The sequence below is a fragment of the Hyperoodon ampullatus genome, assembly GCF_949752795.1.
Source record: "Hyperoodon ampullatus genome assembly, chromosome: 4".
In the NCBI taxonomy this organism is placed as follows: Eukaryota; Metazoa; Chordata; class Mammalia; order Artiodactyla; family Ziphiidae; genus Hyperoodon; species Hyperoodon ampullatus.
Window position 1 is genome coordinate 56,620,555 of NC_136917.1, and position 25,139 is coordinate 56,645,693.

The window sequence follows — 25,139 nt, forward strand, 5'->3', positions numbered from 1 at the left end:
TAAAACTCAGGGAGACAGAATCCAAGGTAGGTCTAGGCAGTAGAGCAGGGTCAGGGTCAGGCTGGTGGAATGGGACAGAGCCTCAGAGACCTGAGTCCAAACGCATGAGCAGGGCAGAGGAAGGCTCAGAGAAGGAAGACTTGGAGAAAGCAGAGGTAGGGGGTTGTCATGTCACATTGTGAGTTCCTGCAGGGTGGGTGCTCCTGTTTGCACGCAACGTATGTGAGAAGATGCTGCAGAGTGAAGACCCTGGGGTACCCCTGGTCCCTCATCTCTCTGACTCAGTTCTCTGCCCCATCCTCACTCCCCAAGTGGCCTCTGCTCAGATGCTGGTACTGCTTAGAGCTCTCTGGGCAGCCTGACCAAGGGAGGCAGGATGTGGGGGCAGCCAGAGCCGGAGGGACAGGAAGGAAGTCTGAGCAGAGACAATAGGTGGAAGGGGAGGGGGAACTGGGAACGTCCAGGATTAGGATGGCCCGAGCCTGTACCTCAGCTCTGGAAACCAGTGGGAGTGGGATCTGCATCTCCCCTCTCCTCTTGTGCCACAGCTGCCCTCTCCCCACTCTGTGCCACAGCAGGATTAGGGCACATCATGGGCCCTTCCTCCCCACCATCCCCCCTCCACCCTGCAGGGGCAGGGTTCTGGCCTCTTGTCCCAGACTTACTTAGTTGAACATGCAGTAATGCAGAGGCAGAGCTTTGACCCAGACACAGGGTGGGCAGGCGCTAAGGGATCAACACTGCCATCGATAAGCCAACTTGCTGTGAGCCCTGGGCAAGCCTCTTCCCCTCCCTGGGCCTCAGTTTCCTCATCTGCAAATGAAGGGGTTCACCTGCCATGAGAAAGCATGTTCTGGGATGGCTCTGCCCCCGGATTACAGGCCTCTGGTCATTCTTCTTTGGAGGAAGACTGGAGTCTGGTACCCCTGTCCAGGCCTCAGACTTTGGCACAGGGAGGGGGAATCTCAGCCTGAGCCCTCCCTTCACCCTGCCCCTCCCCCCAGCAATGGCCTGAGCCCCCATGGCTGCCCCTCAGGACCTGGACATCGCTGTGTGGCTGGCCACGGTGCACCTGGAGCAGTATGCAGACGTGTTCCGGCGGCATGGCCTGGCTACAGCGGGTGCAGCCCGGGGCCTGGGCCACGAGGAGCTGAGGCAATTGGGCATCAACGCCACAGGGCATCGGAAACGCATTCTGCGCCTGCTGCAGGCGGGCACGGCAGAGGGCTCCCCGGATCCCCAACTGGAAAGTGCCATGGAGCCATCGCCCAGCCCAGCCCCCCAAGCACAGCCCCCCAAGCCTGTGCCTAAACCCAGGACGGTATTTGGTGGGCTCAGTGGCTCCACCACCACCCAGAGGCCTGGGTTGAGTTCAGCTCTCTGGAGACCAGAAGCATCCAAGAGCCCAGAGCCCAGCCCGAGGTCCCCTCCTGTCCCTCAGAGGTCCTCCTCTGAGCAGCCTTCAGCCTTGAATACTGTGGAGATGATGCCCAATGCCATCTACTTCGGCTTGGACTTAAGAGGCGGGGCACAGACAGCTCAGGATATGTGAGTGGAGTTGGCTCCCTGGGGATCCCATGCTGGGGGCAGGGAGGAACAGGGCATGAGGGCTTGTCCTTCCTTCTCTTTCCTTTGATGACACTAGACCTTTCCCCTAAGGGCCCCAGACAGCTCCCAGACAACTGCCCCCACTCCTGCCCTCAGGCCCGCAACGGGCACAGGTAGGTGGGTTATCATGGGTTGGGGGAAGAGGGGCAGTGCCCTTCAGGACCTCAGACACTCTCACCTGACCTCTTCCCTGTCTCCCCTTTTTTTCCTCCTGCCAGTGCACATCATGGACCCTGGTTGCCTGTACTATGGTGTCCAGACTGTGGGGGTCCCAGGGGTCCCCGACAGAAGAGAAGGCAGAGTTATCTGTCAGGAAAGGGCTGAACACAGGTGAGTGGTCCATAGCATGAAGATGGCAGGAAGAGGGGCAGCTTGAGGAGCGGTTGAGCTTGTGGTGGCCGTGTTTCCCGTTATTTGCCAAATGTGCATTGAGTGTCCACTGTGTGCCAGCCAGGTTCTTGAGCTACAGGATGAATATGACAGACCCAGTCCCCCATTAGGGAGCTTGTGACTCAGTGGGGACAGACAGGAAATAAAACAGGTAGACAAAGAAATGGATATATGATTTAAAATAGGGAGAAGTCGGGCTTCCCTGGTGGCGCAGTGGTTGAGAGTCCGCCTGCCGATGCAGGGGACACGGGTTCGTGCCCCGGTCCGGGAAGATCCCACATGCTGTGGAGCGGCTGGGCCCGTGAGCCATGGCCGCTGAGCCTGCGCGTCCGGAGCCTGTGCTCCGCAACGGGAGAGGCCACGACAGTGAGAGGCCCATGTACCACACACACACACACACACACACACACACACACACACACACACACACACACACACACACACACAAAAAGGGAGAAGTGCCTTTCATTCCTTCATTTAACTATCTTTATTGAGCACCTACTGAATGCCAGGTATCGTTGTAGATACTTGGGATAGATCAGAAATCCCTGCCCTTGTGGGGAGATAGTTAATTAACAACCGATATAATAAATGAGCTACACCATACATTAAAAGGTGATAAGTGCCATGGAAAAAATCGAACCCGGTAAGAGGGCTGGGATGGAGTGAGGGGGGAGTGGACTGCAGTTTTTCATTAAGAGTTGCCATTATTAAGAGGATGACATTCAAGCCAAAACTTGAAGGAGCGGACGGAGTTAGCCCTCTTCTAGGAGAAGAGTGTTGCAGGCGGGAAGAGTGGCCAGAATAGAGGCTTTAAGGAGGCCAGTTGCCCAGGGGGATCCAGGAGCGATGACAGGGTTGGCCGGGCTGGGGCAGAGTGGGGCAGGGTGGGAAGAGTTGGGGGAGATGCTGCTGTCAGAGTGGTAAAAGGAGCCAGATGGGTAGGACCTTGCTTTTACTCTAAGTGAAATGGGAAGGCAGCCCTCGGAAGGTTTTTTTTTTTTTTCTTTTTTTTTTTGCGGTATGCGTGCCTCTCACTGTTGTGGCCTCTCCCGTTGCGGAGCACAGGCTCCGGACGCGCAGGCTCAGCGGCCATGGCTCATGGGCCCAGCTGCTCCGCGGCATGTGGGATCTTCCCGAGCCGGGGCACGAACCCGTGTCCCCTGCATCGGCAGGCAGACTCTCAACCATTGCGCCACCAGGGAAACCCCAGAAGGGTTTTGACTTACGTTTTAAGAATCCCTCTGGTTGGGAATGGTCTGTAGGAGGCAAAAGCAGAAGCAGAGAGACTAGTTAGGAGGTTCTTGCAGTGATCTAGGTGAGACATCTCAGGCTAGCGTGATGGGAGTGGAGATGGTGAGAAGTGGTTGGTTTGGGTTGTATTTTGAAGGCGAACTGTCCTGGTGAATTGAGGTGTAAGAGAAAAGAGCAGTCAAGAATGACTTCAGGGGTTTCGGTCTGAGCCTGCACTGTCCGTTGTGGTGGCCAGTAACCAAGTGTGGCTGCTGAACGCATGAAACGTGGCTAGTCTGGTGTGAGCTGTGCTGTAACTATGAAACAACCACATTTCAAAGAGTTAGTTCCACAGCACTGTTCTGAGCAACTGAAAGTCCCTCGAGTTGCCATGGTCGGACATGGGGAAGACTGGGCATAAAGCAGAGGTAGGTGGGGAGCAGATTAGGAGTTCAGTTTTAGATGTGTTGAATTTGAGGTGTGTCCTATACACCCAAGAAGAGGTGGCAAATAGGCCACTGGATATACAAGTCTGGAGTTTGGGGAAGAGGTCCGAGCTGCAGATCCAGATTTGTGAGTTGTCAGCATTTAGATGGGTATATGTAGCTGTGAGTGAGTGTTGATAGAGCAGAGAACCAAGCACACTCCAGTATCAAGAGGTTTGGGAGAAGAAGAGCAATCAGCAAAACAGGCTGAAAAGAAATGGTTAGTGAAGCAGAGGGAAAATCAGGAGAAGTTGATGCCACAGGAGCTAAGTGAAGAACATGTACAAGGAGGAGGGAGAGGTCAGCTATGTCAAATGCTGCTGAGAGGTTGGGTAAGTTGAGGACTGAGAATTGACCTCTGGAACTGGCAACATGGAGGTCACTCGGGACCTTGACAAGTGCTGAGGGTGAAAGCTTGATCAGAGTGGGCTCAAGAGGGAACGGAAGGAGAGGAGTTGGAAATGTGAAGACATTTTTGAGGAGTTTTTCTGCAAAGAAGAGCAGAGAGTTGGAGTGGTTACTGAGAGTAGAAGTGGAGTCAAGAAGGGGGTTTTTATAGCATAGAATGCTACGTTTGTTCATAGGTGAATAGGGATGACCTGGTAGAGAGGGAAAACTAGCTGATGTAGGGGAGAGAAAAGGGAGAGAGTCTGGAGCGATGTCCTTGTGTAGGTGAGTGGACTAGGATCAAATGCTCAGAGGACGGACCGGCTTTAGACAGGGCTATTTATTACAGTACCAGGAGGAAGGCAGTGTGTGAGTGGAATGGGGCAGATGAGGCGCTGGGAGTCTGCGGGGGTTCTCGTCTGATTGCTTCAGTTTCTCAGTGAAGTAGGAAACAAATGGGGTAGAGGTTCTCAACCTCAGCTGCACTACATCGTGGGGAACTTTTAAAACAAAGATGCCTGGGCCTCATTCCCAGAGACTTAAATTTAAGTGTCTGGTGTGGGGCTCATATACAGGTATTTTTAAGTTTCCCAGGTGATTCTGTCTAGCTGAGGTAAGGAACCACTGGAAAGTGATAGAGAATAATAGAGGACTTTCTGAGAAGGAACACTTGAAGGATGAGAAGAAGCAGCCCAGGGAAGCGTGCTCTAGGCAGAGGGAACACCATGTGCAAAGGCTCCAAACTGGGGAAGAGAATGTGGCTGGACTGTAGTAAGCAAGGTGAGGGCGATACAGGGTGAGATCAGGGGAGTTGCCATGGGTCTCACTGTACAAAGTCTTGCAGCCCCTGGTAAGGAATTTCAGTTTATCCTAAGTGCAAATGGGAAGTCATTGTAGAGGTTCATGCTGGTGAGTGAAATGCTGTCATGTGCATTCTTTTTTGTTTGTTTGTTTAATTTATTATTTTTGGCTGTGTTGGGTCTTTGTTGCTGTGCGCAGGCTTTCTCTAGTTGCGGCGAGCGGGGGCTACTCTTCATTGCGGTGCGCAGGCTTCTCATTGCGGTGGCTTCTCTTGTTGCAGAGCACAGGCTCTAGGCACATGGGCTTCAGTAGTTGTGTCTTGCGGGCTCTAGAGCACAGGCTCAGTAGTTGTGGCGCACGAGTTTCATTGCTCTGCGGCATGTGGGATCTTCCCGGACCAGGGCTCGAACCTGTGTCCCCTGCATTGGCAGGCGGATTCTTAACCACTGCACCACCAGGGAAGCTCCTGTCATGTGCATTCTTAAAAGAGCACTCTGGTGTCAGTGGGAGAACGGATGTTTGGTGGGAGGGTGCGAGTGGAAGCAGGTGACCAGTTAGGCGATTCCCTTCACCTCGGTGAGAACTGATGGGAGCTTGGTCCCTGGAGAGAGAGGCAAGAACTTTCTGGAGCAAGAACCAGTCAGGCTTATTGATGAGATATGGGCAACTGTGGCAGAAAGCCATCTACTCAGCCCTTCCCCAAATTTTCTGCCAAGTAATCCTAATGGCAGAGGCGAAGGACTGAAATTTTTCAAATGCAAAGTCCAAGAGTGCTCGGGGAAGAAGCTCCATGCTAGTGTTTTGGGTTCTCAACCTCCCTGTTCCCCTGTTTGAAAAGCAGATCCAGTACCTGCCAGGCATTCCACTAGGCGCTGAGGGTGGGGCTGTCCAGGGAACTGGGTCTAATGTGTGTCCCTCTCTGTCTTGGCCCCCACAAGGCTCAGCAGGCAGGATCTGGAGGCACGAGAGGACGCTGGCTATGCCAGCCTTGAGCTGCCGGGGGATTCCACCCTCTCACTGCCCGCCCTGGACACGGAGACCAACGATGACCTCATTTCACCCTATGCCAGCTTCTCCTCCACGGCAGACCGCCCCACGCCCCTGCTCAGTGGCTGGCTAGACAAGCTCTCCCCTCAGGGGTGGGGCTGCTGGGAAGGGAAGGGGAGTGGGGCGCGGGAGGCTGCGTGGTGGTGGTGGAGGTCAGGTCCCAAGTGCTCCCAGCTCCTAGGACGCCCCGGGATGCAGCTTCCACCACTTACTGATCTCGGCCCCTGCCTTCCCCAGAAACTACGTCTTCCAGAGGCGCTTTGTGCAGTTCAATGGGAGGAGTCTGATGTACTTTGGCAGTGATAAGGTAGGTCCGGGAGATGCTACATGGGGCCTGGGGAAAGGGAGAGGGAGAGGGAGGGCTGATGGAGGCTCAGGATTGGAAGGCCAATCCCCCCCTGGTGGAGAGGCAGGTACCCCATGACTGGTGTCAGCATCTAAAGGAGGTAGGTTAGCAGCTGTACCCCACTGCTTGCGGAATGAGTGCTGATCTCATTAAAAGTTGGCACTGGCCCCCCTGGGGTCAGCGCATGTGGCTGAGTTCCTGTCCCCATGGGCCAATGGTCTGTCCCTCCAGGACCCCTTCCCCAAGGGTGTGATCCCTCTGACAGCCATCGAGATGACCCGCAGCAGCAAGGACAACAAGTTCCAGGTCGTCACCGGCCAGAGGGTATTCGTGTTCCGCACAGAAAGCGAGGGTGAGGGCCAGGGCCTCCCGGGCCAGGGCAGGGCTGGGGAGGCCAGGTGAGCACGCAGCCGGCTGACCCGCTTCCCCGTCCCCCGCCAGCTCAGCGGGACACGTGGTGCTCCACGGTGCAATCCTGCTTGAAGGAGCAGCGCCTCCTGGGCCAACCCCGGCCCCCGCAGCCACCCCGACCCCTTCGCACGGGCATGCTGGAGCTACGTGGGCACAAGGCCAAGGTGTTTGCTGCGTTGAGCCCCGGAGAGCTGGCCCTGTACAAGAGTGAGCAGGTGAGGAGGGCCGGGCTGGGGCCCAGGGGCCTGACCTAGCCCATTCTGGCCTCACTGTGCCCACCTCCGACCCTGCCAGGCCTTCTCTCTGGGCATCGGGATCTGCTTCATTGAACTGCAAGGCTGCAGTGTCCGGGAGACCAAGAGTCGCAGCTTCGACCTGCTCACACCGCATCGCTGCTTCAGGTGGGGCCCAGACTGGCAGGAGGCAAGGCTCGGGGAGAGACGTTGATGGAGGCACAGGGGTGCAGAGGACCCGGGACCTCCTCAGTAGGATTCAGTGGGTGTGCACTGACAGGAGGCCAGTGAACAGGGTCCAGGATGTCAGGAGGGTCTGGGCTGGCCCACATGTGGCCGGTGGTGGCCCACATGTGGCCAGGGGGATGGAACAGGTCGGGGGGTGTGTCCATGCCCACGGACTGGCTGTCCACCCCTCAGCTTCACAGCCGAGTCTGGGGGGGCTCGGCAGAGCTGGGCGGCCGCTCTGCAGGAAGCAGTAACCGAGACCCTGTCTGACTACGAGGTGGCTGAGAAGATCTGGTCCAATCGGGCAAACCGGCACTGTGCGGACTGTGAGGCCTCCCGCCCGGACTGGGCCGCTGTCAACCTGGGGGTGGTCATCTGCAAGCAGTGCGCAGGTCAGGGCTGGAGCCTGTAGCTGAAATGGGGAGAAGGAGGGAGTTGGGGGCAGGAGGGCTCAGGGTGCCCCTGCCACATGCCCTTCACACCCTAACAGGTCAGCACCGGGCCCTGGGTTCTGGGATCTCCAAGGTGCAGAGCCTGAAGCTGGACACAAGTGTCTGGAGTAATGAGATAGTGCAGGTGAGGAATCTGAAGAGGAAGAAAGTTTGTGTGGGGGGCCGGGGTTGGGGATGGAAGGAGAGCATGCAGAAAACGCCTTGGGTCCTGCATGGGGCAGGATTGGACAGTCTGGGGACTCTTGAGTTCCTGTCACTTGCCTCTGCCCCTTGTCATCCTACAGTTGTTCATTGTCCTGGGAAATGATCGTGCCAACCGCTTCTGGGCAGGAGCACTACCCCCAGGTGAAGGGCTGCATCCAGATACCACCCCTGGCCCTCGGGGAGAGTTCATCTCCCGGAAGTACCGGCTAGGTCTCTTCCGGAAACCCCACCCTCAGTATCCAGATCATAGCCAGCTTCTCCAGGTAGGAGGGAGGGCCGGGGCTGATGGGGAGGGGGGAAAGCAGTCTCTGAGTTGAAATGCCTAAACTTGCAGTGTGGGCTGTTTTAGGTGACAGGAGGACTGAGCCCAGGGCTCTCAGGTTGCGTCTTGGGGTTTCTCCCTGTAGGCACTATGTGCAGCTGTGGCAGGACCCAACCTGCTAAAGAACATGACCCAGCTCCTCTGTGTCGAGGCTTTTGAGGGAGAGGAGCCCTGGTCCCCCCCAGCCCTCGATGGCAGCTTCCCTGGTCTCTTGCCCGCAGGTAATCCCCACAAATGCCTCCTCTCTCTCCCTGCAAGAACTCTCAGCCCCACCTGAGCCTTGGCTCTACCGGGGGGGCGGGGGGAGGGGCAATTACCTCTCACCCAGCCCATCACAATGGTCCAGCCTGGGCAGTTTCCCAACCCTCCAGGTCCTCCAGGTCCTATTTCTTTCTTTCTTTCTTTCTTTTTTTTTTTTTACATCTTTATTGGAGTATAATTGCTTTACAATGGTGTGTTAGTTTCTGCTTTATAACAAAGTGAATCAGTTATACGTATACATATGTTCCCATATCTCTTCCCTCTTGCGTCTCCCTCCCTCCCACCCCTCTAGGCGGTCACAAAGCACCGAGCTGATCTCCCTGTGCTATGCGGCTGCTTCCCACTAGCTATCTACCTTACGTTTGGTAGTGTATATATGTCCACGCCTCTCTCTCGCTTTGTCACAGCTTACCCTTCCCCCTCCCCATATCCTCAAGTCCCTGCTCTAGTAGGTCTGTGTCTTTATTCCTGTCTTACCCCTAGGTTCTTCATGACATTTCTTTTTTCTTAAATTCCATATATATGTGTTAGCATATGGTATTTGTCTTTCTCTTTCTGACTTACTTCACTCTGTATGACAGACTCTAGGTCTATCCACCTCATTACAAATAGCTCAATTTCGTTTCTTTTTATGGCTGAGTAATATTCCATTGTATTTATGTGCCACATCTTCTTTATCCATTCATCCGATGATGGACACTTAGGTTGTTTCCATCTCCGGGCTATTGTAAATAGAGCTGCAATGGTCCTATTTCTTGATGTTATGAAATGACCACTGTCTGGAGTGGATCTGGAGGTTTGAGGTGTTAGTGCTGGCCAACCCCTGATGGGATCAACCAGTAGGCCGGGTCACACCTCCCCAGGGGTAGTCTGATCATAGAAATGGTCATGTTATAGAGGCTGGTCTCCAGTAGTCATGCCAAAGGGGCCAAGACACTTACAGGATGGCCCATGCTCTGAGGCCTCCACCCAGAGCTGACTTGTTGTTGACTGGCTGATGGGGACAGACAGTGGGCAAGGCCTGGCTTAGAAGCCTCGTCACTCCCTGCCACCCTCTTTTCTAATCTAGGTGGTGAGACATCCCCACTGGGCTCTACTTGGCCATGCTGCCAGTGGAGTTGGGTCCCACTGTCTTGCTTGATTCAATCCCTTCCCAAGGAGGTCAGGCCGTCCCATTACACTGGCTTGACCTGACCACTTCTCCTTCCCCTTGCAGACCCCTCCCCTGGTGTGTACAATGAGGTGGTGGTGCCTGCCACTTACAGCAGCTTCCTGTACTGTGGTCCCATTAGCAACAAAGCTGGACCGCCACCCCCTCGCAGGGGCCGAGATGGTGAGAAGGGAGCCAAGGGATGCGAGGAGATGGGCAGAAACCAGGATGGGCACGGGTGTTCCACAGAGGGACAGGGAGGAGAGTACGGGGATGGGACATGCCTTGGAGTGGGCTGGGTGCTGAGAGTCAGAGAGGGACCATGGCAGGTGGCAGCATTGGGTGATGGTTGAGAGGCTGTGCTTTGAAGTCAGACTGTGGAGGTCAAATCCCAACTCTGCTACTTTCTACCCATGTGACTTGGGCAAGCTACTCAAATTCTGAGCCTCAGTTTCTCCTTCTGCAAAATAGGAGTGAATGTAAAACCCACCTCATAGAGCCGTGAAGATTAGGTGAGATCATACACAGGCAGAGGGCTTGGCATAGAATAAATATCTGGTAAATGGGAATTCTGACAGTGGGGACAGAGGTCAGCTACCTGCTGACCATCAGTTTCCTTCTTAGCTCCCCCCCGACTGTGGTGCGTGCTGGGTGCGGCTCTGGAAATGTTTGTGTCAGAAAGCAGCCCTGAACCCCTCAACCTCATCCATCCCCAGGATGTCGTATGTCTGGGTGTGAACCCCCCACCCACTGACCCAGGTGACCTCGACAGGTAACACCCGCCATGTTCCCTGAACTCCCCTTTTCCCTTCCTGAGCCTGAGCCTGCCAGCCCCCTCACTCACCCCCATTCTCCTCCCGGACCTCATCTTCTCTCCAGGTTCCCCTTTTCCTTTGAGCTCATCCTCACTGGGGGGAGGATCCAGCATTTTGGCACAGATGGAGCTGACAGTCTGGAGGCCTGGACCAGCGCCATGGGCAAGGTGAGATAGCCGAGACACCCTCCCTGACAGCTCACGGTTTCCCTGTCCCCACCTGCCCCCGTCCTGTTCTCTCTTATTCCTACAGCCGCTCCTACCCCTTCCACTAACAGCTAAGGTTGACTGAGCGCTTATTCTGTACCAGGCCCTGTGTTAAACGCTGCCCACTCAATGTCTCAGTTAAATTTCACAACAACCCTCAGAGGTAAGGATTATTAATACTTCACACCTAAAGAGCTCAGAGGTTATGAAGTCACGTGGTCAAGGTCACAGAGCTAGGAGGCAGCAGAGCACAGGACGAAAATCAGGCCTCTGTCTCCAAAACTCATGGGCCAAACCTCACTGTGCTGGGCCTCTTCCCACAGAGAGGCTGCCTCTGACTCCCACTCCCTTCCCCCAACCCTCAGATCTCCAAGTCCACAGGCAAAGCTGCCTTCATCTGTTCCACCTTCTCCATTCCCAGGCAAGCCACTGTCTCTCCACCCTGCATCCCCTCTGTGGCATTAAAAGTTCAGGCACGAGAGTCAGATATCCTGGGATTTGAGTCCTCCAACTCTCAACATGTGAGCTCTTCCATATGAGTAGAGTGGTGTAAAAGACCCCACCCCCTAGTGTTCAGGATTAAGTGACACGCGAGGCCTACACTGCCCAGCACGCAGCAAGCCCTCCACCTGTGGGTGTTGAAGTAGTAATGGCAATGATGATGACAATCGCTCCCATCCTTAAAGTTGTGTGCTCTGGCAGCCTGCAGTTCCTCCTTAACCCCTTGTGGCTGCCCCCCTCTGCCATACTCTTCTGAGCTGCTACCCTACAGGTGGCTGGTGACTTGCCCTTGGTAAAGTCCAAGGGCCTCCTTCTGGCCTCACCAGGTAGTCTCTGCATCTCACACTCCTCTGTGGGAAATGCTCCCCTGCTTTGGCTTCTGACCCCACTCTCCTGGTTTGCCTGTAACTCCTCACACCAAGAAGTTATCTCCATATCCTTCCTCTAAGGGCTCTGTCATGGCCCTCCCAGCCAGGTCCAAGTCTCTTCGTATTATCTACTCTCCAAAAATCTAGCCCATCCTTTAAGGCAGTGCTGCCCCAAGTGTGGTCTGTTAACCCATCCTGGCCCAGGGACTCTGTTATGGCCCATGACAGCTTAAGTACAGGGCTTGAGTCAGCATTTACAGTCTTTCATAGCAATTTGACAGAGAGATTTTATGTGTGCAATCTAATTTTTAAAACTGGGGGCTTATTTTGTATGTCTTTCTCTTCTCATTTCATTTTTCTAATAATTCATTTTGTTGCTTTTTAATGAAAGGGTTGGTTAGTGACAGATTGGAAAAATTTTTTAAAACTCCCTGTTCCTTCACCGCAAGTAGCTTGAGAAGCACTGCTTATTTATTTATTTATTTATTTATTTATTTATTTATTAGTTTCTGCTTTATAACAAAGTGAATCAGTTATACATATACATCTGTTCCCATATCCCTTCCCTCTTGCATCTCCCTCCCTCCCACCCTCCCTATCCCACCCCTCCAGGCGATCACAAAGCACCGAGCTGATCTCCCTGGAGAAGCACTGCTTTGAGTTTCACCTCGAATAGTCCTTTCTCCATGAAGCCTCTGCCTGGCCCCAAGAGGGTGGGACTTCCCAGGGCCTCGTGACTCTTCGGTTACAGCATGTAGACTCCCATTCTGTCTTCCCCTACATCCCAATTAAGGGCATAAGGCTGCCTGCCACACAGGGGTCTTCTCTGGGTTGGCTGGAGCAAATCAAATTGAATTGCATTTCTTTCTTGTTTTTCTCCATCCATCTCCTGTCTCCTTCACCGGTCTTTCCTTCACTCTCTCCCCATTCCTTTCGTTCCTCTGTTTCCTTGGCTTTCTCTCCATGTCTTTCTCTGCCTTTCCCTATCCTTCTCACTCTTACTTCTCTCCCCCACCCCTTGTCTCTTTCCCCATTTTCCTCTCTCCCCTTGTCCTCCTCCCGCCTCACAGTGGTTCTCCCCACTGAGCTGTCACCAGCTGCTGGGCCCTGGGCTGCTGCGGCTGGGCCGCCTGTGGCTGCGGTCCCCTTCCCATACTGCCCTGGCCCCTGGCCTCTGGCTGTCTGGGTTCGGACTTCTTCGTGGAGATCACCTCTTCCTGTGCCCAGCATCGGGCCCTGGCCCCCCAGCCCCCGAGGACATGGTTCATCTGCGCCGGCTGCAGGAGATCAGTGAGCAGGGCTGGGGGCAGGGATGAAGGGTGGCTATGGGGAGTTAGGGTGGGTAGTGGACCTTCATCTATTTGGGGGTCCCTATGGGAGACAGCAGGAATAGTGGATTCAGGCACAAGTTCTGGACTCAAATTGCCCAGATTTAGACCCCCACCTCCATCACTTCCTGGCTGTGTGACATTGGACAAGTTACTTAACCTCTCTGTGCTTTAGTTGCCTCATCTTCACAACAGGCACAATATTAGGGTTGTAATGAGTTTCAAATAAGGCAATGCATGTAAAACACTTATCACAGAGCCTGCCAGGAGGCATCTTGTAGGTGTTCAATAAATGTTATTTGTTATAAATGTTATTGTTATTATCATTATTTGGAGTTGCTTTCTTTTTGGGAACTGGGAGAAGGGACTGGGAATTCTCATTTCCTCCTAAAAGAGGAACAGTGTAGGATAGTGTTTTGAGGTTTTGGAGACAAACTTGAGTTCTATTTTATAGCAGGTAATCTGAGGCAAGTTACTTAACCTCTCTGAGCTTCTGTGTCACCTGTAAAATGGGGATAACAATATGTAACTCACAGGATTTATTATAGTATTGTTTGTAAGGCTCCTGGCGTGGAACCTACATACCTTAAACACTTAATAAATATTAGTCACTATGATGAAGACGACGATGATGATAATGTCCAATGATTCTCCTCCCAGGTGTGGTCTCAGCCACTGACACCCCAGACAAGAAAGAGCATTTGGTTCTGGTGGAGACAGGAAGGTAAGTCTTGCCCCTACCCTTGACTCTGGGCCCCCCTTTCTAGAGCGCAGCTCACACCCTCCACCCTGGCCTGCTGGACCACTGCCCACTTCCTCAAAGTCACTTCCCTAGTTCAGGGGCCCTGTCTGGGTTGGGTGTTGTTGCCCCCTGCTGGTGTCTCTGGGAGGTCTGGTCCTTGTGCTCCTGGGCCTCTTAGTCTGAGGACTCCTCTGGAGCTGGCTCTGACTCAGGTCTCTTGGGTCTCAGGACACTGTATCTGCAGGCAGAGGGCCGGCTAGACTTCTCAGCATGGAACGCGGCCATTGCCGGGGCAGCTGGCGGGGGAGGCACAGGGCTGCAGGAGCAGCAGATGAGCCGGGGTGACATCCCCATCATTGTGGATGCCTGCATCAGTTTTGTCACTCAGCATGGTGAGTGGGTACTGGCTGACACCGAGTGGGGGATGGGGAACATGGGTGCAGCGGCGGGGTGGGGGGGGCGGGTATTTGCCCTGTGTGTGTGTGATTTGCCTTCAAAAGCTTTGCCTCCAGAGACTGCAGCCTGACAGCAACGACTGTATGACCCTTGGCAAGCTGCTTTGCTTTTGTGAGCCTCAGTTCCCTCATCTTTAAAATGGGGCTACTAACAGTCTCATCTTCCAAGATAGTGTGATAGTGAGATAACACATGTAAAGCATTTAGCGCAGGACCTGACAGGTAGTGAAGTGTTCCAAGGCAGCTGTTACTAGGGTGTGGGCATGGAATGAGGGTGGCACTGAGTTGTGACTGGAGATGCAGAGCCATGGAGAACAAAGAGGGGGCAGCTACAAGGCAAGAGCCACGCTGTGCAGCAAAATCCTTGGGGCTCTGAGCAGAATTATTCTGTGTGGGAGGTTCTCCAGCCATAAAGGATCAGCTATGCAAGGGGTTCCCAGAATTCTTTGTGAGTTTTTGGCCTCCGTTTTATTTTCTTTCCCAAGTAAGGACTAAGTTGAATCTTTTTTCCCTGCAAACCCTCTTTAGAAGGCTGGGCTCTTGAGAAGGAAAATTCACAGAAAACTAAGGAGGACAGTCAAGGGGAAAAAGGCACATCCATACACTGACAAGTAGTTGTGCTTACTACATGGACAATGGATAGTCAGTGGCTAAAGACATTCTCCACGCCTTGGCAGTAGCCTCTTGCACTGACTTTGCCCACTCACTAGACCCCTATCCCCTTCCCAGCCTCCCTCTTGTTCATAAGAGGATTGAAGTAGGAGGCCCAGTGAAAAAGCCCTGGGGAGAGTGTGGGTGTTCTTCCCTGCTCCTCCACAGTTCCTACACTGCCACTCTTTGTTCAACAAATGTTTAATGAGCTGCTCCCCTGTGCCAGACACGGGGGATATGGCAGTGAACGAGGAAGGTTATATGAAGCTCAGAGACTGGTGGGAGAGATGGGTAATAATTAAGAAAACAAATACAGTCAGTTCTCGTGATTCACGGTAGTTATATTCTATAAAGTCACTGAAAGGACTGGATCAATGAATGCTGAACCATTGCCCCAGTGGAAATACAGGGTTAGGTTCCTGGGAAACTGGTCATATTTTCATTAATTGATCAATATGTAACTTTGTTTTATGTGTGTTTCTGTTTAAAGACTTTTTTTTAAGCTTCCATCTTTTTTTTCTTCTTTTTTTTAAAAGTGAAGTATAGTTAATTCATAATGTTGAATGTGTTAGTTTCAAGTATATGGCAAAGTGATTCAGTTATATATATATATATTTATATATATTCTTTTCCATTATAGTTATTATAAGATATTGAGTATAGTTCCAAGTTTTCATCTTTAAAAAAATTTTTTTAATTTTTATTATTATTATTATTATTTTCCTGTACGCGGGCCTCTCACCGCTGCGGCCTCTCCCGTTACGGAGCACAGGCTCCGGAAGCGCAGGCCCAGCGGCCACGGCTCACGGGCCCAGCCGCTCCGCGGCACGTGGGATCCTCCCGGACCAGGGCACGAACCTGCGTCCCCTGCATCAGCAGGCGGACTCTCAACCACTGCGCCACCAGGAAAGCCCTAAAAAAAATTTTTTATTGAAGTATAATATTAGATAAATTACAAGGGTACAATATAGTGATGCACAATTTTTGAAGTTTATAGTCCATTTATAATTATTCTAAAATATTTGCTGTCTTCCTTATGTTGTACAATATATTCTTATAGCTTATTTTATACCAAATAGTTTGTATCTCTTAGTCCCCTACCCCTATACTGCCCCTCCCCCATTCCTTCTCTTCACTGGTAACCACTAGTTTGTTCTCTGTATCTGTGAGTCTGCTTTAAAGATACTTTATTTAATATAAATTGTTGATTCGTTAATTTTCACCTCACAGCCAGCAATACTCAGCAACTCATGCCTGAACAAAGTTTATCTGACACATGTATTTTCTCAACAAGGCACATGACAGCCTTCTTGTGCTTAGGAACACTAGACAGCACTTCAGCACTACACTTGGGGGCTAGTTTAAACAGTGAAATCCCCCCCAGAAAAGAAGCACAAGATGCAAAAAATGTGACTTTAACTATACCACGAAATGATACTCGTTTACCATATGAGGCCTTAGCTAGAAACATGTCCATCAGGCAACTCAAAATTTTCTCCATTTGGGCATGTTCACAAGTGACTGCAAAGTGCCACAAGTATTGATTTGGGGGTTCCAAATAAACTTTAGCAAGTAGATGAATTCATAAGTATAGAACCTGTGAATAACGAGGCCTGAGTGTAATGTGATTTCAGAGAGTGCTATTTAAAGATCAAAGTGGGAGGGGAGAGAAAAAGAGAGAGAGTGAAGGGGGCTGCTGTGTGATTAGGCAAGGACCTTCTGATGATGAGGGCTGGAGCAGGCACCTGAGAAGCACGACCACAGAGGCCGATTTTTTCCTCTCTGACCCTCCTACCTCCAATAGCCACGTACCATGAGGGGTGATGGACAGGATGCTGGGTGGGTGGTGGCGGGTCTTTGGGCAGCAGTGAGCTGAGATGATGGCTGTTCTCAGGGCTCCGGCTGGAGGGCGTATACCGGAAAGGGGGTGCCCGCGCCCGCAGCCTGCGGCTCCTGGCTGAGTTTCGGCGGGATGCCCGGTCAGTGAAGCTCCGACCAGGGGAGCACTTTGTGGAGGATGTCACTGACACGCTCAAACGCTTCTTTCGAGAGCTTGATGACCCTGTGACCTCTGCTCGATTGCTGCCTCGCTGGAGGGAGGCTGCCGGTAGGTGCTCCCAAGATCCCTAAGAAGTTCTTACCGACAACCAAGACCCAACCAGGAACTCCACCCACCCCACCAGAATCCCTGAGCCTCCCTTGTGGGATTGGGCAGCCCCCCTCCCCAATACTCCCCCACTGGAAGATCACCCAGGGACTCGGCTCAAGGCAAGGTGGGAAGGGGGCAGAAACACATCCATCCTGGGTTTGTTTCTCTAAAACTCCCTCTACTCTTTCTTCCCTGACCCTCTCCAACCCTTCCCCATCCCATCCCCAGAGCTGCCCCAGAAGAACCAGCGCCTGGAGAAATACAAAGAAGTGATTGGCTGCCTGCCACGGGTCAACCGCCGCACGCTGGCCACCCTCATTGGGCATCTCTATCGGTCAGTACAGCCAGACCCCCTGCAGGCTTCCTCCCTGACCCTTCATCACCTCTGTCCAACCCCCTGGCTTACATTCACATATTCATCCCACAGATAATTGTTAAGTGAAGGTATCACAACATAAAGGTTCACAGCGTGGACTTTGGAGTCAGACAGACCTAGGCCTTAATCCAGCTCCACTATTCTAGTGCATGACTTTATTTTTTTATTTATTTTGGCCACACTGCACGGCCTGCGGGATTTTAGTTCCCCAACCAGGGACTGAACCCAGGCCCTTGGCGGTGAAAGCTCAGAGTCCTAACCACTGGACCGCCAGGAAATTCCCTAGCATGTGGCTTTAGAGAAGTTATTTGCTGTCTCTGAGCCTCGGTTTCCTCATTTGTAACAGGAAGATGGTATAAGGAATAGTATCCACCTCATAGGTTATACGAGATTTAAATGAGATGATCCTTGTAAGCTTCTTACTACAGCACCTGGCATGTATGTAGTAAGCATTCAGAAATGGTGAGCAATCAGTATTATTTTGTTTTATTTATTATTCTATGCCAGGCAAAGATTAGATGTTGAAGACACAAAGAAGAATAAGATGCACATCTACCTTTACCAGTCTATTGGGGAGACAGACTTTTAAATGATTCCAGGGTGAGCCTCAGCTCTGTTGTACTGATTACACTATATCACAGGGACTGGACAACTATGGCCTTTGGGCCAGATCCAGCCCATTACTTGTTTTTGTAAATAAAGTTTTGTACATAAAATATAAAGTCATGCCCATTCATTTATTTATTTTCAATGGTTCCTTTCACCCTACACAGCAGACTGTATAGCCTGAAAGCCTAAAATATTTACTCTCTGTCCCCTTACATAAAGAGTTTGCTGACCCCTATTTATAAGTCTGTCTCTCCCCTAGACCAGGAGCTCTTACAGCCAGGGTTTTGTCTAACTCACTGCCGTATCCCAAGTGCTTAGCTCAGGGCCTGGCATACAGTAGAGACTCAATAACCTATTGCTGAATGAAGGGAGGGGTCGATGAACGAGTGAGCGGAAGCTCACTGCATTCCTCATGACCCTCACACCCCTCTGCAGGGTTCAAAAGTGTGCGGCTCTAAACCAGATGTGCACGCGGAACCTGGCCCTGCTATTTGCACCCAGCGTGTTCCAGACGGATGGACGGGGGGAGCACGAGGTGCGGGTGCTGCAGGAACTCATCGATGGCTACATCTCTGTGTTTGATGTAAGCTTTCCCAACCCCTGACCTACAGTCCCTCTTCCTGGACTCTGGATCCTGCTCACCCTAACAAAGGCCCAGCCTAGCCCTCTGAAGGCCTTCCGCATCAGGGACCACCTCCCAGAGCCCTGGGCCCTAATCTCCTGTAACCATGCTCCTAACATGCTTGCCCCATTGGTTCTTAGCTCTTCTGGCCTCTAACCCTCTCCTACAGGTGCTCCGGTCTTGCACATCTCTCCCTGCTTCGCTCCTTTCCCGGCAGCCCCCCCCCCCAATGCGCGCGCGCGCGCGCACACACACACACACACACACACACACACACACACACACACACACACACACACACACACACACACACACACACACACACACACACACACACACACACACACACACACACACACACACACACACACACACACACACACACACACACACACACACACACACACACACACACACCCTTTTGGCTCTTCCACAGATCGACCCTGACCAGGTAGCTCAGATTGACTTGGAGGTCAGTCTTATCACCACTTGGAAGGATGTGCAGGTAACTTGTCCTGACCCTAGACTCCCGAGTGGGCCAGGAGGGGACATCAGGACAGGAAGGTGACCTTCTGCTTCTGGACACTGGACCTCAGCTCTTTGGGACACAGGAAACCCAAGGAGAGGAGTGCTTTGGGGAGGGGTTTTGGTTTAGAATTTGCTCCATTTATTCCACCATGAGGATTCTTTACAAAAGGGTGGCAGGAGCACTTCAGTTTCATGTGTAAGAGATCCAAGGAAGGGTTAGCTAAGTTAGACAAATAGGTGAGAATAATAACAAATACAGTAGCAAACAGCTGAGGACTAATTATATTCCAAGCACCTGTAATCTCACTTTAGCATCACCCAACTCCAGGAGGTACGTAGTCCCATTTTTTTCAAAGAAACTGAGATTTGGAGGGTCACTTACTCTAGGTTATACTGTAGCAAGTGGCAGAGTTGGAACCCAGACAGTCTGACTCCTAACCTGTCTTCCCAAGCACAACTGCACTTCCTTGGGAAGCTCTGTGCACAGTTCCGCCATGCCTGGAGTTTTTTCTCTTTGAAGGACCTGAGCGATGTTTGGAGTGAGGGTGGGGACGAGGCTTCTGTGGGGCGGGGAGGCACTCATGAGGCAACCTGAGGAGTCCTCTGACCTTGATTCTTTGCACTGTCTGGGTCCTCCTGATTTCTTTACCCCTCCCCTCAGCTGTCCCAGGCTGGAGACCTCATCATGGAGGTTTTTATAGAGCAGCAGCTCCCAGACAACTGTGTCACCCTGAAGGTCAGTCCTGAGGGGACAGGAGGGGAGATGAGAGGATGGTGGGGGGCAGGGGCAATGGCCTGACCGGCACGGGTCCTCTGCTCTTGCCCTGACCCCAGGTGTCCCCGACACTGACTGCCGAGGAGCTGACTAACCAGGTACTGGAGATTCGGGGGACGGCAGCCGGGATGGACTTGTGGGTGACGTTTGAGATTCGAGAGCGTGGGGAGCTTGGTGAGTATGACCGTGCATGTGCGCGTGCACGTGTGGTGCAGGGTGAAAGTCACCAAGACTTCTGTGTTACCAGATATGCAGTTGTCCACTTGCTCTTTCTCGGTACTCTCTGCTCTCTTGGCTTTCGTGGACCCCACAAAACCTTGGTTTCCCTTCCACCTCAAAGGAGGCTTCTCTTTCTCCTTTGCCCAGACTCCAAATGCTGGAGGGACCCAGGGCTCAGTCCTCAACCCTCTTCTTTTCTCTATCTACATTTTTCCCTTGGATGAGCTCATCCATTCCCGTGGCTCTAAATGCCATTAATAAGCTGGCCCCCAAATGTTTATGTGTTATGTTTACCTCTCCTCTGAGCTCCGGACTCACATATCCAGCTGGCTACTTGACACATCCACTTGTACATCTTATAGCATCTCACGTTTAAAACGTCTAAGACCAGGACTTCCCTGGCAGTCCAGTGGTTAAGACTCCATGCCTCCACTGGAGGGGCTGCAGGTTCGATCCCTGGTTGGGGAACTGAGATCCCACAAGCCGCATGGCACAGCCAAAAAAAAAAAAAGAAAGAAAAAAGTCTAAGACCAAACTCAATTCCCAGTCCCCTCCCCTAACAAAATGCCCAAGCCATTTCCTAGTTTCTCTAACTCAGTCAGTGCACCAGCATTCACCCAGTTATCAAGGACAGACACTTGGGAGTCTGCTGGGACTCCTTCCTTTCCTTCATCTTCATACCCAATGGGCAACTAGTCCTCTTGAGTCTTTTCAAATCTATCACCTCTCCATCTCCATCGTTACCACCAACCTAGTTGAAGTCACCATGATCTTTCTGCTCCCCAGCATTAACCACTAAAATGTACAGCCTGGGAAAGGGCATAGCCGGCCAGTGTTCCCTTCTCGCCCCCCAACAATCCATTTTCCGCACAGCAGTCAATGAGCATTTCAAGCATAAATCATCATGCTATTCTCATGGTTAAACCCTTCCAATGGCTTCCCATTGAACTTAAAATAAAATTCAAACCCTTTATTATAGCCCACAAGACGCTGATGAATGTCTGGCCCTCACTTATTTCTCAGACCTCGTCTCACATAACGTATTCTCTTTGATTGAGCCACACTGACTGTTTTGCTTCTCAAGCACATCTTTCCTAACTCGGGCCCTTTGGTGTTGCATTTTGTCACGCCTGAAGTCTTCTTCCCCCGATCTCAGCGTGGCTTGTTCTTCCCAATCCTTAGGGCCTCTGAGTCTCATCTTCAAATGCCTCATCTGAAAGGCTTTGCCTGGTCACCCTATCTCAGTAGCTGCCCTGTTACTCTCTCTCAGCTTCTTATTGCTTCTTTCAGAATAATGGTTTGTCTTTAGTTACCTCATTTACTTATCTGTTATTCTCTGCTCCCTCGCCAGGCTGTGGGCTTTGTGAAGGCAGGCCGTGTGTTTCATGCTCCCCACTGTATCCCCAGGGCAGCCCAGCACCTGGCACAGTCAGTGCTAAATAATGTCTGTGGCTGGATGGTGGAATGGACGAATGAATGAATGAGTGACTGGTGGGCGAGGTGGGGGGGCTCCAGGCTGTGGATCGATATCTGGTTGATACCTGCCCTCATCTTGCCCCTTAGAGCGGCCACTGCACCCCAAGGAAAGGGTCCTAGAGCAGGCCCTACAATGGTGCCAGCTCCCAGAGCCCTGCTCGGCCTCCCTGCTCTTGAGAAAAGTCTCCCTGGCCCATGCCGGCTGCCTCTTCACAGGTGAGCCTCCTGCTTCAGCCCAGCACCTCCCAGGCCTCTTTCAGGGACCGTCCACCTAGCCCTGCCCATCTGTGCCCAGGTATCCGGCGTGAGAGCCCACGGGTGGGCCTGTTGCGGTGTCGGGAAGAACCGCCCCGCTTGCTGGGAAACCGCTTCCAGGAGAGATTCTTTCTGCTGCGTGGCCGCTGCCTGCTGCTGCTCAAGGAGAAGAAGGTGGGCCCTAGGCGAGCAGGGAGGGAGGCTGGGTGGCCGTGTGGGAGGAGCCCTGACTGCACTGACCCTGTCACTCCACAGCCCATGTTCTCATCAATCTCATTGCTTCCCTGGCCCTTTGACTTCTGTGACCCTTTGACCTCACACAACCCCAGTGCTTCCATGACTTCTTGACCTCCTTAACCTCGATCCTTCTCTCTCACCTCTCAACCTCACTGACTGCCTTCATGTTGTCAGAGCTCTAAACCAGAACGGGAGTGGCCTTTGGAAGGTGCCAAGGTCTACCTGGGAATCCGCAAGAAGTTCAAGCCCCCCACCCCGTGAGTTTTTTTCCCAAGTCCACACTTCTAGAGCCTTCCTGCTGCCACCCTTCTGGCCTTTCCGATCACCCATCACTGTTCTCCTTTGCCTCTCAGGTGGGGCTTCACGTTGATCCTGGAGAAGATGCACCTGTGAGTACCTCCCAGCCTGGCTTCTCCTGTGGCCCGGTCAGGCTCCCTGTCCTCTACCTCCTCGCTTTTTCTATCTTCCATCCCTCTAGTTGCGACCCCTTCCCCTCCTGCTGATTCCCCTCTGATCACCCCCAGCTACCTGTGCTGCACAGACGAGGATGAGATGTGGGACTGGGCCACCAGCATCCTCAAAGCCCAGGTGAGGGGAAGGAGAGAGCTGAGGGGCAGGTCTGTGGGCTCAGCACTAACCCTCAGCACCTCCCATGCCCACCAGTGCCACCCCCGCACCCTCTCTCCAGCATGATGACCAGCAGCCAGTGGTCTTACGACGCCGTTCCTCCTCTGACCTCGCCCGTCAGAAGTTTGGCACCATGCCTTTGCTGCCCATCCGTGGGGATGACAGTGGGGCCACCCTCCTGTCTGCCAATCAGACCCTGGTGAGGTCCCCCTAGCCTGCCCCAACCCCTCCGGGTCCCTGCTCATGCCTTTGCCACACTGCAGAAGGGAGTGGCCTGCCTGCCAGCCTGGTGCCCCCTCTGCCTTCTCTGTGCCCCAGTCTCTACCCCTGCCTCCTGTTGCCAGGCCTCACTGTGTCTCTGTGTCTCTCCCTCCCTGCCTCCCCACCCCACCTGTGCCCAGCGGCGACTTCACAACCGGAGGACCCTGTCCATGTTCTTTGTGAGTACTGTGCCTGCTCCACCTGTGTGCCTGTCAACCCTGTGTTCCTCTGTGCTGCCTGAGCCGATGTGCTCTCTGTATTTATCCTGATGCAGGCCATCATTGAGTGTGTGTGTGTGTGTGTGTGTGTGTGTGAGAGAGAGAGAGAGAGAGAGAGAGGGAGTGTATTGGGACCAAAAGGAATGAGGAAAACAAGGGATGGTAGGATGCGGTGAGGAAAGGGGGAAGTGGTCACCGGATCTGAGAAATAGAAGGGAAGTGGTTACGTGAATGCATTTTGGAGTCAGACAGACCTGGGTTCAAGCCCCAGCACCACCTTTTACTTAACTGTGTGATCTTGGGCAACTTATTTAACCCCTCTGTACCTCAGCTCACTCACCTGCAGTGTAACCATTCATACAGGGCTGTTTTTGACATCATACATGCAGAGTATTTTGCAGCATCTGGTAAAGAGGAAGAGCTCAATAAATGTTAGTGATTAATAATCTGGTAACTCTAACTCTGTGCCTGCCTCTGGTTACCCCCATTCCCATCCAGCCGATGAAGTCATCCCAGGGGTCTGTGGAGGAGCAAGAGGAACTGGAGGAGCCTGTGTACGAGGAGCCAGTGTATGAGGAAGTGGGGGCCTTCCCCGAGCTGACCGAAGACACCTCCACCTCCTTCTCCATCACACCGGAGCAGACAGCCAAGCCAGAGACCCCACTGGCCAGCCAGAGGTCCTCTGATCAGTCTCCTCTGCCCAAAGCAGGCCCCCTGGGCTGGGAGGAGAGACCACCTGAGCCCCCTCCGGGGCCCCCGTCAAAGATCAGCCCCCAGTCACATGGGTCCCTGGAGGAGCAGCTGCTCCAGGAGCTCAGCAGCCTCATCCTGAGGAAGGGAGAGACCACCGTAGGCCTGGGCAGCCCCTCTCAGCCCTCCAGCCCCCAGCCCCCGAGCCCCAATGGCCTTCCAACACAGACACCTGGCTTCCCCACCCAAGCTCCCTGCACTTCCAGTCCATCCCCCAGCCAGCCCCTCACATGACCCTGGGACCAGCAGTCTGAGGGGTAGGTAACCAAAGACCCAAGCTCTCCCCATGGCAGACACTGCTGGGAGCATCCTTTGCCCTGGTTGATAAGACTCTAGAAGCCAGTATGGTGCTATGGAAGGAGAACGGGGCCGAGAGCTCCCGAGGCTGCGTCCTGCTCAGAGAAAGGCAGGTCGTGGTGCCTCTCTGGGCCTCCGCTGACTTACCTGTACCATGAAGTAACTGATACAAGGAGAATGGTGAATCTCAAACTGTTTCTCAGAGCTGTAAGCCCCACATAGTTTCCCTCGAGAAGGGCAACTTCCGCTTTATGTATTTGATATGTAGGGGTTCTATGAGAGATTTTGGGTTTGAAAAGAATGGTTTTATGCATTAACAAAAAAATATTTGGAAGGCACAGATTTGAATGATCTCCGAGTTTATCCTACCCCACGTTCAACATTCAGAGACTACAGTGAAGCCCCAGAGTGGGGAGGTTGATTAGGGCTGGGAACTGGGGCAAAGAGCCAAAAAGGATGGGTCACTGTTAATAAACCTTGGAACAAAAACACTGCCATTTTTTACTTCATTCATTCATTCAATTATTCAACAGATATATGTTGAACATCTAATTGGTGCCAGCTATTGAGGATATAGTGTGAACAAAAGGGATGGGGGTCCTTGCTTTAAGGGGAACAGAAAATGCGCACACAAACAAAGTCAGGGCTGTGAAGAAACTAAACCAAAGTGATGTGCTTGTGGAGGTGACATTTGGGCTGGGTGGAAGGTAAAGGTAAGAAGCCAGGCATGTGGAGTGCTGGGAGAAGGGGCTCTCCAGAAGGAAAGGGAAGGCAGTAGGCATGAAGGCTCTGCAACGGGAAGGGAGTTGGCATGTTGGGGGAAGAGCAAGGAGGCTGGAGTGGCTGGAGCACAGTGAGTGAGGAGCTGGAGAAGAGTATGGGCTGAAGGGGGAAAGACTGGCAGGGACCCAATGATGAACAGCCTTGTAGGCCATGATTTTATTCTGAAGCAACCGAGGAGTCTTAGGGAAGAGAGGGATGAGATTTTGCTTCCTTTAAAAAAAAGATTGACCACTCTGGCTGTTTTCTGAACAATGGGTTGTAGGGGGAAGACTGGAAGCAAGGAGGCCAGATATCAGACCCGGAGACTGATAATGGGGGCTTGGACCAGGTTGG

The 25,139-nt window shown here is 52.7% G+C and overlaps 1 protein-coding gene across 2 annotated transcripts; it reads left to right on the plus strand.

The window, feature by feature from the left end:
• Positions 1–1,011: 1,011 nt before the first annotated feature.
• On the plus strand, positions 1,012–24,456 carry ARAP3 (ArfGAP with RhoGAP domain, ankyrin repeat and PH domain 3; the record flags this gene model as incomplete). 2 transcript variants are annotated; one of them, XM_079701780.1, is made up of 32 exons in its annotated part: positions 1,012–1,548; positions 1,660–1,721; positions 1,827–1,938; positions 5,843–6,043; positions 6,189–6,258; positions 6,529–6,649; positions 6,739–6,923; positions 7,003–7,109; positions 7,362–7,561; positions 7,660–7,745; positions 7,906–8,088; positions 8,233–8,368; positions 9,625–9,741; positions 10,183–10,330; positions 10,438–10,540; positions 12,519–12,738; positions 13,437–13,500; positions 13,747–13,910; positions 16,519–16,731; positions 17,002–17,107; positions 18,194–18,341; positions 18,817–18,885; positions 19,570–19,644; positions 19,743–19,857; positions 21,466–21,594; positions 21,674–21,807; positions 22,045–22,127; positions 22,224–22,259; positions 22,395–22,458; positions 22,559–22,696; positions 22,899–22,937; positions 23,475–24,456. In XM_079701780.1, 32 exons carry the CDS (start codon positions 1,022–1,024, stop codon positions 23,958–23,960), a joined length of 4,641 nt encoding a protein of 1,546 aa, XP_079557906.1. In that variant the 3' UTR covers positions 23,961–24,456. The 2 variants fall into 2 exon arrangements, with proteins under 2 accessions (XP_079557906.1, XP_079557905.1); XM_079701779.1 differs by having other exon boundaries at positions 1,022–1,548; positions 5,852–6,043.
• Positions 24,457–25,139: the final 683 nt, after the last annotated feature.